This window comes from Quercus lobata, chromosome 1 (genome assembly GCF_001633185.2).
Source record: "Quercus lobata isolate SW786 chromosome 1, ValleyOak3.0 Primary Assembly, whole genome shotgun sequence".
NCBI lineage: Eukaryota > Viridiplantae > Streptophyta > Magnoliopsida > Fagales > Fagaceae > Quercus > Quercus lobata.
In genome coordinates, this window is record NC_044904.1 from 16,921,273 (window position 1) to 16,934,994 (window position 13,722).

The 13,722-nt window shown below is 38.5% G+C and overlaps 1 protein-coding gene across 1 annotated transcript; it reads right to left on the reverse strand.

Annotated features, from left to right (window-relative positions):
- Window positions 1-1,519: 1,519 nt before the first annotated feature.
- LOC115981347 (rhodanese-like/PpiC domain-containing protein 12, chloroplastic) lies at window positions 1,520-8,755 on the reverse strand. Its single transcript, XM_031103498.1, has 8 exons — window positions 8,425-8,755; window positions 7,328-7,444; window positions 6,920-7,011; window positions 6,017-6,117; window positions 5,805-5,915; window positions 5,130-5,238; window positions 2,058-2,108; window positions 1,520-1,789 (listed from the first exon to the last, which is right to left on the reverse strand). Exons 1-8 carry the CDS (start codon window positions 8,651-8,653, stop codon window positions 1,709-1,711), a joined length of 891 nt encoding a protein of 296 aa, XP_030959358.1. The 5' UTR covers window positions 8,654-8,755; the 3' UTR covers window positions 1,520-1,708.
- Between the last annotated feature and the right edge of the window lie 4,967 nt (window positions 8,756-13,722).

A 13,722-nucleotide genomic window follows, 5' to 3' on the forward strand; every position in this document is an offset into this window, starting at 1 on the left:
AGAATAAAGAAAATAGAAAGCGGATACAAAACTTTTTGAAAAATGTAATATTTTATTTTACTATAATGGGTTAGATAAATGAACCTAACCAACCATATACATTGCTTTTCTATGGAATAAAAATTCCGATATATTCTAATATAAGTTAGATAATATTAGTTAGAGGAAGGTGGACAAGTTCAAAAAAGAAAGATAAGAGGAAGAAGAAATTAAGGGATATATTTATCTACAAAATCTCAAATATGTAAATTTGAACGAAATCCTAACAATTCCATTTTAAGAAATATTTCTATTTTAAGAAATTCAAGTATAGTATTTGAAAGTTTGTTAACTAAATTAGTAAACTGTGATTGAGCCAAACCTCATGGGATGAATTGTAATTTTTTTTTTTGGATTATTAATAAGGTTTATTGATATAAATAAAATTCCATATACCCTCAAGTATACATGAAGTATTCCTAAAATTAAGTATTCCTAAAAATTAGAAAGAAAGAGATTTACAAACAAGTAATGCTACCACCACAAACTATTTTACATCTGAGGTCATGAGACTATCATCACTTTTTAAGTTACCAATAATCACGTACCACATCAATAATTTGTAAACGTTCATGTAAAAAAAGTAATTTTAGCATTTTCCTTTACAAACAAAATGAAAAGGAATCAATGAATTCTACAACATAATTTCCCTCGCTAGGACAACAGGACCATTGAAAAAATGATTTTATGACATAAAGGCTTCAAGCCAAGATCTCTACATCGTCAAAAGTTCAATGATTCCTATCTTAAATTCCAAACAGAAGACAAATGTTTACCAAACCAATTTCTCCATGATAGATCAGCTACACTCTTTGCATAACCCAAATGAATCCCAAATTCAGGTAAAACCAAAAAACAAAGGAACACATTTCACATGCAATGTCATAGTGCAAAAGATAAACGGTCCACAATCTCATCACTTCTATTACACGTGCAGCCCCAATATATCATGGTAATTTCTATATTGAGATTATCCCATATTAAAATCTTCCCTCACATGTTCACATAAAGAATGCAACTTTTGGAGCCTTGGTGACTCAAAAACTTTTCGAAGAGGGAAAGTTACATCATTGAGGTATCTAAATGCCTCATGGTAAGAGTGAACGCCAAACTTGTAGTACGTTCAGATTAGTTTTTTTCCTGTTACTTATTATTGTCAATTTTCAGCAAATATCAAACAACCAATCCACCCACTACATTTCCCAATATTAAAATTACCCAAAAAAAATAAACTTGATGTTCCATGATCCTGTCCTCCCTCATTTTTGGCTTCCTAAATAGGCATTATAATTGAGGCTAAGTACTCGTTTTAAGGACTGTTTGGGATTAACACTTGCAAACTCTATCCGCTCGCCTACTTCTTTAATACCAAGCAAGAAACTCGTCAAACAAATCCAATACTAAGAAATTAAATCCCAGACAAGATAATTGGTGGTTAGAGTGCAGGTTAGATCCACCAGATCCAAGAAAAACCAAAGAGAACAAAGAAATCATAACTGCATATACAAAAATTAAAAGAAATGAGTGATTGCATAAATTATTACTTTATAAGGGATGTTGACAAAATTTCAGAACATGTATTTAGAATGGGGGGAGGGGGAGAGAGAGAGAGAGAGAACCAATGAAGGTGAAAAAGGCAACTCCTTTGATGGAAGGTGAATGAATATTCTCAATAAGTAGGAATGGACTGATCAGCCTTGACAGCATATGCATGGATTCCCCCGGATACATTAAATATTCTTTTAAAACCCTGAAAAATTGGAACTAAATAAATGAAGGGGCATAGTACATTTAAATAGTTTATTCTACTTTATAGGCAGCATATCATAATCATATAATAAAAAAATTAGCTAATGACCTTAAAGTAATGTCCTAATGTGTCCTGAATATGCAAGTAGAAATTAGGTGCTATAAAGCAATGAAATTGAAACCACAATTCCATTTTCATGAGGTGCCCAAAGAACTGAAAAAAAAAAAATTTCATTCACGGTATATGACTACAAAAGAAAAGGTTGTACCTGTGTCTGCAACCACTTGGCAACTTGTAATGATCGCATGCCATGGTGACACTGCAATCCAAGACCTGATTTGTTAGTACTCTATAAACGGATGCAGTTATGAAGCAAGCAAGGATTCACATTCAATGAACATGGACAACGAAAGGAACATGTAAACTTAAACTCATCCTTGGAATGGATCACACTGGGTTATTCCTTAAAAGATGAAAGTTGAGAAACTAATATGAAGCAATTTTAATTTTTTTTTTTTTAAAAGGGTAAAATGAAGAAAATGGAAGTCTTTGCTGTCTGTTAACCAAAGGGAATAATACTCAATCCTCCAGGCTTGGAAGTTGGAACTGAGTGTGCAAAAGGATGAGCCTCTTCCCACAATACAGGTAAACGTGAAAAGGGATATTTTGTTACCCTCAATGCATGAAATCTTTTTCTAGAAATGTTCATTATAAACTTCTACTAACTACAATACATGACAAGCTGAAAACAAGGAAAATTCCCAATCTGACTAACACTCCTATTTGTCAGTATTCTATATATAGAGGGATAAAACCTTGCATTCCATATGGACCTTCCAGTCTGAACGTGGGATCTGGAGGTTTTCCCAGGTTCAGACCAGAAATATCAACAACCAAAAGGTTGTTTCTCACTATCACTCTCTGATGGTCGTTTCCTAGGTTTGAACTGGAAGGCATAGTTGCAAATACCATCTTGTATTGGCAGAAACAGCCAGTATGTCCAGTAACAGTAAGCAAACAGGATCCCTACAAACTGTCTCGTTTAAAATCGAAGCCACTCTTAGGCCATCTTGACCATACCGGACTCTTTTGGCTAGCACTTCTCAACATTTTATTTTTTGAGTCATTCTAACTTACTGATAAATTTCTTCTAGAAACTCAAGGGGAAGATTTTAGTTTTCTGGGCCTTTTGACTAATGATCTATCTCTTTCACTAAAAATTGAGGGATAAATTTTGTTATGTAACACCACCAACTAGTATATTAATATATTAAAAAGACAATAACTTGAAAATGAGCTACAAACTTATAGATATCAAGCATTACCTTACAGGTAGAAGTAATCAACATTGTTCATTGATTATCATAAACTTTGTAAGAAAACGTATTTAAAATTGTGTGTTGATATGAATTTTAGATTCATAATGAGTTTGATTGAACTCTTTATTCCCCTCCCTTTCTGTATTAGTTGTAATTTTTAGCCTTGTCCAACAATGATTGTAAAAGGTGTTAACATTCAAGTAGTGCAATCTGAAACCTAGAAGTGAAGCATTTAGATCTCCACATTGGTACTCTCCACTACTATGCTATATACACCACTACAAAACATAGACCAGCACCTAGCCACGTTTGCACACCATGCACTGAGCCTGTTTCAGTCATGTTCGTTGAAGGCCCTCTGATATAGCATTGGTAATTTAATGGTCAAAGGGTTTGTTTCATATCTATTTTAAAATTTCTTACAGGCCTTTTTTATGCTATTTAGGAGCATTTAACATCAATTGATCTCCCTAAACTTCTAGAGTATGTTTGGTAAACTGTAATAGACAATGTAATATAATAGTTATTTCTATAGTTTAGTTATTCAGTAATTTGGTTATATTTTTATTACAAGGAATAGTCATTTCTTATGAATAGCTATTCTTTAAAATGAGGTGGGTTCCAGTTAACTCAACTGGTAAAGTTTCTGATGGTTGTATAAGAGATTTGGAGTTCAATCCTCGCCTACATCAAAAACTGATTGGTGGCTTAGTCTGATGATAAAGAGTTATTATCAGGAGCGGATGTCATAAGTTGAAACTCTCTCTCTCTCTCTCAAAAAACAAAAAATAAAAATAAAAATAACTATTCATTTCTAAAATTGATGTAATAGCTATTCCCTAGTAGGTATATAAATTTCTACAATTAATATATTTCTAAATAAACAAACTTTCCATATGCACATAACAATTATGAAAATAAAAAATCATAAAAAAATAACTTATCACTCTTTCAAATTAAAATATATATATTTTTTAGGAAATATAATTATATGAGTAAGATATTTCCTAAAATATATCTGAAATTTGATTTAAAATGCTTTCAGTCCATTATCTTCAGTAACTATTATTGTGTTATTACCAAACAAATGAATAATAATAAGCATTACATTACAACATTTTGCATTCCTTGTAATATCTATTCTTATTCCTATGTAATTACTATTACAGTTTACCAAATGTACCCCTAATATTTTTCTGTACCTACCCTTGCCCTGACCAAATATACATGCTGGCTTTATGCTCTCTTTTGCCTCCATAATAATTAAAACATAAATATAGAGAGGTTCCAACTGGATCAACATACAACGACTGAAAAATCAAGATGTGAATCAAAAACCCATATAATAATAATAGAGACGCAAACAACCTAGCTAAAGCATCAGACTGCATAAATTTTGTATTTCTAAGCAATGGTGCAAGTTCTTGAGAACGGGAGTAATCAGCTCTTCCTATTTCCATTCATTTCTTGATTTTTCCTTTTCTTTTTTTCATCCTTTTCTTTGAGTGGCATGAAGGAGGGAAATACTGGAGCAGAGGAAATAAACCCTCTCATTCTTCCTTTCTCATATTATCTTTTTTACCATATTTTATATTTTGACAAAGTCTAAAGCATAGCAAAATGCCAAACCACTTTACTGATGAGACCATAGGGAATCAGGATAAAAGGAGGAGTGGCTACCTCACCTGCAGGACCAGTAGTGAGGCATCAAGTGCTACAACATAGAGCATCACTTTCTTGCAAGGACAAGAGAAAAAGTGCTACTCTAGAGCATCACTTTCTTGCTAGGACAGGAGAAAAAGCGCTACTCTACATACAAGAGTAGACATCATCCTCCACTTTTTATTGAAGAAATTGGAGGAAATCTTTTGCATTCAATTATGAAAATTCTGTATAGCATTTTTGTATGTTATTATGTCCTACATAACTTCTCACATCTGAACTACAGTGACTATTTGTAAATAATCCAAACTACAGTGTCAACATACCATAACTTTTTGCATCTGAAAATGTCTACATACCATAACATAAGTATCCTTTTGAGGATCCAACTTGGTAGTTATCTCAGGTCCCCAGATTCCAAATTGTTGGAGAGGAAAAACCTGAAAACCTGGCAAAGAAGCTCGGGCCCTGTCAAAGAGAGGAGTCAGAGCAGTGAAAACACAAACACATGGCTAGCAAAATATTTATAGAGAGATAATATGCACTACCAAAGCCAAGAGCTCCTTGATTATTCTATTATTGTGAAAGAAAATTATTTCAACCCTACAAGAATAGTGTTGCTGAGTCGATTTGACTATAAACATTCTCGACTTATTTTAGATAAGTGATAAATACTCATGAATTATGCTAAAAAAAGGTAGTGCCACCAGGTTTGCATAGAATTGAAATACATTAAAGAATCAGCTATTGAATACCAACTTTTCTTTTCCTTTTTTGATATGTAATAATTTTTATTAACAGAGAAGATTACTTCATGTTCACAATGATGAACACAAAGTATTTTAATGAATACCAACTTTTCTTGTCACTTACTAACTTCCAAAAGTCAGAAAACTACACCATACTGTGACTATTTGTAAATAATCCAAACTACAGTGTCAGCATGCTGATTGGAAGTGCATTTAGTCAGTTATAGAACTTCAAAAGAAATAAAAATAAATAAAAAATAATGATTCTCTAGCTAGTAAGCGTACACTTCATCAGGTTCTCGAACATCAATCAATTGTGCCTCTTCCAAGAAATTGGGATCTTGCATTTTTGCATGAAACTCCTCGGTTTGAATATCTTGGAGTAAGGATCCTTCCCTAGCAGGACAAGGTGCGAATACATAAGAAAATAAGGGCATGCCAAATGAGAACCAACACTTGCAACCATATGCAAATAGAGATGGGTTTTTGGAACATACCTCTCAGAGAGAACTTGCAACAAGTGCCATCCAAATTTTGTTTTACACCTTACAACTTTGTTTAAAGGTGCATTAAATGCAGCCTCCTCAAACTCCGGCACCTAGTACATTCCATCATCAAAGATCTGGCAGATCACTTTGGTGAAGACAACAAAATATCTAATGCAAAATGAATTCTATATTCCAATCCACACATTGAAATTTTACATTATGCATCATCCTTTTCGGTGTCACATAGTAACATATCAATATATCATCATCATGGTCATTTTGCATGCATGCCATCAACTACTAAAGTACAATTATAAAATATCAAGGCAGTGCTCTTCTGATCTAAGCAGCAAACAAAATTGATTCCACTTGCAATGAAGATTGACTAGATTCTGATGTTACAATAACCAAGTTCATTCTAATAATAAATTTTGCAAAAATTTTCTTCAGTTATTTTCTTTTATTTGTACAGTGCTGCACATATTGTACTCCAAATATATGGGAGAAAATGAAATGCAAGACAAAGGATGTCCTACCTAGTCATAAATAACTATTAGAAAACATGATTTATCATGGATATGCCTTTAGGTGGCTATAATTGTATTCAAAAATTTGACATTGATTTTCACTAAGGCTTTTTAAAATAAATAAATAAAATGACAAATATATATATATATATATATATATCTTGCACTCTCAAAGAAAAGTGAACTCCTAAGCTACTTAAATATTGCAAAATCTCAAATCCAAAATAGTTACACATCAGTGACATCACGCAACTCCATGGCATTATCCAAATGTACCTAAGATAACCACAAGTGTACAAGAAGAAAAGTTCCCCAATTTACTCAAGGATTTATCCCTTATGATTTAGAAATATTTGCAAGACAATTATATATTTCATCAGCATACCATTTGCCCCTTTCTCACCCAACCAAGCATTCCTCCCTCTTCTTTAGATGGACAAATTGAGTGCTCCACAGCAAGATCACTAAGGTCTTCACCTGAATGTAAAAAATGACCATAGGAACATCGTAGCGTAAGAAAGATAATTCTAGAAAACAACATCCAAAACAACTGTACAAAAACAACAACTTCTAAGCCTTAGTCCCAAACTTTGAGGTCAACTATAAATCCTCAACATACAATATCCTAAACAACTCTAAACTTTAAAAATATCAGTCTGGTAATCAAATAATCAATTGCTTTAATTTTGATTAGGAGTTAAGATCTCCAGAGCCAATTGTGATATCCAACATTCGTGTATTAGGCAGTGATTGAATTTTGATTTAATTGGACAACAACTGCACAGAAACAAACCTCCTGAAACTCTCTGCTGAAGATCCAACAAAAGCTTTTGGTCATCTTCTTTAACAAGCAAGTGTTGCACCAATATCTCCCTGCTGCCTTCAGAGTTACTCCCAGCACTAAATGAAGCTGAAAGGGAATAGAATATATAACTCCTTGGTTTCAAAAAAAGAAAAAAGCTTGGCTACAAACTTGGTTGTAGCCAATGACTACAACTCCTTCAATATCTTGTTGTTGAATGTGAATTTTGACAAATCCCCCATTAGATTACATTTTCTTTTTATATACTTCATGCTTGCAAAATGTCTAAAAGCTCAAAGTTCAACAGCTATGTTAACAATCAAATGTTTAAATTTCAAGTTTTCGCAGTCTAATATTATACATAAAAAATAAGTTTATGGATCGAATAGCAAATAACATCCAATTGGCACGAAATTTGACATGTGTGCTAAGTACATAAAAAACATGTAATTCAATGATTAGATTTTCAAAATACATAACCATATTAATTTTTAAGTGGGAGTTGTAGTTGTAGCCACGTGAGTACAACCAAGTTTATAGTCAAACTTTGTCCTTCAAAAAATTCACAAAATTACATACTGTGGAAGTTTTTAATTTTTTTCATCAAAGAGTGATAAATTAAACAAAGTTATTAAATGCAAAACTTTCTTTGGTGGAGAATCCAACAATCCCTACACCTTACTTATTAGAAGAAAGAAGCAAATGAGAGATTATATGATGAAATGGGATTGAAATAATACATAGAATTACCAAAGATAACTCACTTTTACAATGTCTACAACTAACAACATTGATTTTTTAAGCATATTGTAAAATAACCCCTAAAATATATCAATCAATCATGGAAAATGACCCAACTCTTCTCTTTGCACCTTTTACACACCAAACAATATATTAAAAAAAAGATACTAAATTTAATAATAGAAAGCACAATCCTCTACCAATTAAAAAAAAAAAAACAACTTTATCAGATTCTGAGAAATTTAAACAACAACAACATCAAACATAAGATAGATAACAAGAACAATGAAAGCAACAGAGACTGAAAAACCATGAAGTAAATTATGGGTTTTGATAGAATGACAGACCTGCGCCCTTGGGGCATGGATGCATGGGAAAGACCCGCTTCAAGCTCCAAGGAGAAAGATAAGGCGAAGTGGGTATGAAGGTTTGAATGACAGAAGTTTGAAACGGTGCTAATGTTGAGGCCTTGTGAAGGTTTGAAGGTGAAGAGAGATGGAGAGAAGGAATCAAAGAGAGTCTAAGAGCACACAGAGCTGGAGTTGCTATTGGTGGGAGATGACAAGCTCTTAACATTGCTTCCTTTGATTTTTTCGAGATAAATAGAGGCGTTGTATGAGCAATTTGTAGGAGTTGGTTCTTTAGCAAGCAGTGAAGAAACTGGGTGGGGGTATTGGGTTAAATGGTGATATTTCAAAAAACCCAAAAAAAATATATATATATTAAAAAAAAATTTGTTAAAATTGTTTTTAAAATTAAGATGTAAAGACACGATTCGTGGCGGACCGTAACAGTGTTGGGTTCGCACGTAAAAAAGCCCAAACAATATCATTTGTAGAGCGTGGGTTTGAAAGGCTAGGCCTTGATTGCCAAACGGTGGGTTTACGTGATATGCATACATGGTTAGGTCATCTTCGCCTTAGGAGTCTTTCTCTTGGAAGCAGGCTGGGAGGCTCTGGTTTTTGGCCATTTTTCCCAGCCTCCTCTTTGCACACTCACTTTTACATTATATAGTCCTTCTTGGTTGATCCTAGCCATTCACTTGTAGGTCAGGCAGGTACTTAGTCCTGTACCTGTCCCATCAGCTGTCCTCTCTTACTTTTCTGTTTAGTCGTGAGGATCAAGGTTACACCGTCCAAGCGTCTTTTCTCATTAATATGATCAGAATATTGGCTAGTGCATTTAATGTGGAGGGGACGTATTTTCCTCGAACCTATTTTGCACCGCCCCTCCATGTGGGTCCTATTCCACTCACATCCCCTTCAGGGGATTATTCGGGGGCGGCCTTCACTAAGACGTTGCTCTTCTCATCAGAGCCCTGGAGTGCCGAGGACAGGGTCGTCCTCAGCTGTTCCCCTTAACCCCTCGGCCTTTGATCACTCGTCCTCGGCACACTACCTCCTCAGCACAGGCCCTGAGCCCGGATAGTGCGTGGGCCGGATCATAAGTTTCCCGGCCCTACAATAGCCCCTCAAAATCCTGCTATCCGACTCCTCGGACGGATAGGGGGGTTTTGATGACATCACATATCTGCTAATGCCTGTCCATTCTTGTCACCTATCGGTTCCCGAGACTTTTTATCTGCCCTAGATACGTTCCTAGAGCCCTTGGAAGGCGAAACGTGGCCTCATTAAATGCGGGCGGTTTTGTGTTTCCCACGTTCAACGGTATGATAAAGATCGAACGGATAAAGATCGAACGGTCGTGATCCCTTGGTCTTTATGGGCAGGAAAACTTGTGCAGTTACCCCAGAAAGTATAAGAGATTTTTTGGAAAGAATCTGTCTCTTCAGTTTTGCGCTTAAGAGCTCTAGCGCGTATATTCTGGGTTCATCTGGATTTTCGTCCAAATTCAAGTCTATCTCCAGCACAAAAAGCCTATCCGAAGCGTCTTTCTTCTTTTGTGTAAGTTCCTTATCTCCATTAACTCGTGCTTTTTCTTTTCTGGGTTTATTTCTCTTTGGCTCCCTTTTCTTTCCCGTCGCGGGTTGGGTTTGTTTAGTAAATTACAAAGATGACTAAATTGAGACTGAGAAAATTAGTCGATACTGAAGAGGCGATGCATAAGTTCATCGTTGATTATAGGATTCCCCCCAACGTAAGTCTGAAGCACTGTAAGATGGGGGAATGACACTGCAAGAGGGAAACGGGCGCGGTAGTAATTCCCGTCCTCGCCTTTGTAGAGGGAGGTATGAGAATCCCTATGGGGCCAGTGACGAGGGGTTACCTCAGGCACTTCCGTTTAGCCCCCACTCAGTGTGCCGGCAACGTTTTTAGGATTCTAGGTTGCGTGGACGCCTTAAATGAGAAGATGGGGTTAAGACTGACTCATCATGACGTGAACTGGTGCTATAACCTCCAAAAATTGAAGGGGAAAACCTACTACATGAAGTCAAGGGACGAAAGGGTTCGGTTAATCCAGTGCCTCCCTGACTCCAACAAGGGACTGAACAAGGATTTCCTTATCGTCTCCGGGGAATGGCACGATGGCGACCCGTGCCCCATAGTAGAAGGAGAACCAGGTGGGGTACTGGGAATGGAAGGGGGATGACCCTTTACGCCATTCTAATCTAATGTTTGTTCGGTAACTAACCATGCGTACGTGTTTGTCTTTTTGTAGATCTACACGCCTACACACGGCATTTTCACTTAGTCAACCGGGCGGACTTGGAGACCGTGTTGCAAGTAGCAGTTTTTGTAAATGACAGAGATGGTCAAGTCCGAGCTGCTCACAAGATATTAGGGTACCCCCCTGTTCAGAAGTCATTTGCGGACGCAAGGCACGTGATCAGCGCCAGCCGCCCTTGGCTTCCAAAAATTACCGTGGTCGAGACGGGATTTTTAATCTCCCAGTAACCAGCTGTCCCTGAGAACACCCCACAGGTGGGCCCCTCCTCATCTTATCAAGTAACAGAGGACGAAGGCGAGCCAGATCGGCCCGAGGAAGGTTTTGGGGTATTTAACCTAGCCCTCCAATCCGAGGATCCTTCTGGTGACCTAGGTGACCCAGCCTTGTCCGAGGCGGAATTGTCGTCAGTAGGCACCTCTTCTCAAGCCGAGATGGGAGTCAAGAGAATGCCCCTGACCCCCCTTCTCGAACTCCTCGAGGACCAACCTGGGAAGGATATGCAGGGAACGCCACATCCCAATGCTCCTCCCCCACCACCTCGGCCTTTGACTATCTAGACCAGGTCATCTTCTACCAAGTCACAGCCACAACCCCCCCACCCCGCACTTCCTGCTTCCTCCCAACCAGCTCGGCCTCCTCGACCTGAAGGCACTGACCCAAAGAGAAAGAGGAGTCCCAAGGGTAAGGGAGTTATGGACGGGGGAAAATCTCAACCTCCCAATGAGAAGAAGGAGGCCCCGCGTACTAAATAACTGAAGATTGGACACCAAAGCAAGGGCAAAGAAGCTGAAGCCCAAGCCACCCAAGGCAAGGGAAAGGGGATAGAGGCCTAGTCCCTGCCGAGTGCCTGGCTTCCTGCCCCAATGCTTCACGGGGGTCCATTACTGGAAACGGCATCCATGAGGGACCTTGGAGATGGCGAGGGTGGCTACGTGGCAGACGCGTTAGGGAGAACCATGTTACTCCCTAATGACATGGATGAACTGAGAAAAATGAGGATGCAGGAGGTCTTCCTCAGTACTAAGAGGTACTTGGGCATGGTAAGATTTCTCGAAACCTAAAACCTTATTAACTCTTGCCACTGGTTTGTCACTAACTACATGTTCATCTCCCTTGCCAGGCTCTCCAGGCAACCTATAGAATGGAGGAAGAGGTGAATAATAGGAGTAAGGCGGCTGAGAACGAACGCAAGAAGCGCATAACGGCCTCGAAGACTCTCAAAGCCTCTGAGGATGAACTTGCCAAAGTCAAGGCTGACTTAACAATAACTATTCGTGAGAGGGATAACGTCTCGGCGGGCCTAGCTAGCGCCTAAAAACAGGCCGAGGACCAAACAAAGCGCGTACTTGAAGCCGAGGATCAGTTGCGAATAGCCAAAGATCAGATCGAGGGTTTAAATAAGCAACTGGTCGCGGCCGTGGATGACAAAGGGGTGGCGGAATACGCCCGTGATGAAGCCGAAAGGACCAAGAAGGAGGCCGAGTTTGCCAGAAACGAGGCAGAGACTGCCAAGGAAACGGCCGAGGATGATGGTTATAATGCGGGGGTGATCGAAACCCAAGCCATCCTTAAAGCCCAGATTCCTGGAGTGTGCAGGTTTTATTGCTCCCAGGTTTGGGAAGAGGCATTGAAGCGAGCTGGGGTAGATGTTTCATCTGATTTGTGGAAGGTGGAGAATATATTCTACCCTACTGCCATCCGCGAGGCCACTTCTACCAGCTTCGTGACTATGGATGTCCAACCTGAGGAAGGGGTCACCCCGTCGGAAGACTTACAGGTCAGCGGTTCTTCTGGCCAGATGCTCAAAGAGGGAGAACTTCAGGATGTGATAGAAATATCTCGGCATATGGATCCTGAGGCACCTAGAGAGGTTACTGAGCCCGTGGTTGGCATTCAGGTGTCTAGTACTGAGGAGCCAGCCACACTTGCCTAACCGCCACAGGTAGTTCCCCTTACCGTGGTTCCCCAGAGTACCAACGCTGACCCTGTTCAGCCTTCCCCAGAAGGGACTATCCTCGAGGGCGTCAAAGCTGATCCTGTTCCTTCTTCCCAGGACGTGGCCGACGCAAAACTAAAAAAGTAGAAATCTTGACTAGGCTTTTGTATTTATTTTGAGTTTAACGATCAACTTGCTTCTTTTTATTTTGAAAACTTTCTGATCTGTTGATAATTTGAAACCGTTTGAACATGTATATATGAAATCTTTTCATTCCTTTTTCCTTCTGGTTACTTGATAATTGTCCTCGCTGATACTTAATATTGTTTATGAATCCTACACTAATTCATCTTAACATGTACGAATATTTGTGCATGCGATACATTTAACATCATGCTTCAAAACCCTAGCTTATTTGCACTCGGAGAGCCTTTAGACTCATTTCTAACCCTCATTCAACTAAGATATAGGTATCATTTTAGATATCACGTGTAGCTACTAAGTCCTGCTTAGTGCCCAGGTTCCCTCAAGTAGTTGGTTTCCCCATAGGCTTGAGTCCGAGGACCATGCAATACCTTGGTTCTGTCCAAAACCCAGTTTTCTCATCCAAGTAGTTGGTTTCCCCATAGGCTTGAGTCCGAGGACCATGCAATGCCTTGGTTCTGTCCAAAACCCAGTTTTCTCATCCAAGTAGTTGGTTTCCCCACAGGCTTGAGTCCGAGGACCATGCAATGCCTTGGTTCTGTCCAAAACCCAGTTTTCTCATCCAAGTAGTTGGTTTCCCCACAGGCTTGAGTCCGAGGACCATGCAATGCCTTGGTTCTGTCCAAAACCCAGTTTTCTCATCCAAGTAGTTGGTTTCCCCAAAGGCTTGAGTTCGAGGACCATGCAATGCCTTGGTTCTGTCCAAAACCCAGTTTTCTCATCCAAGTAATTGGTTTCCCCACAGGCTTGAGTCCGAGGACCATGCAATGCCTTGATTCTGTCCAAAACCCAGTTTTCTCATCCAAGTAGTTGGTTTCCCCATAGGCTTGAGTCCGAGGACCATGCAATACCTTGGTTCTGTCCAAAACTCAGTTTT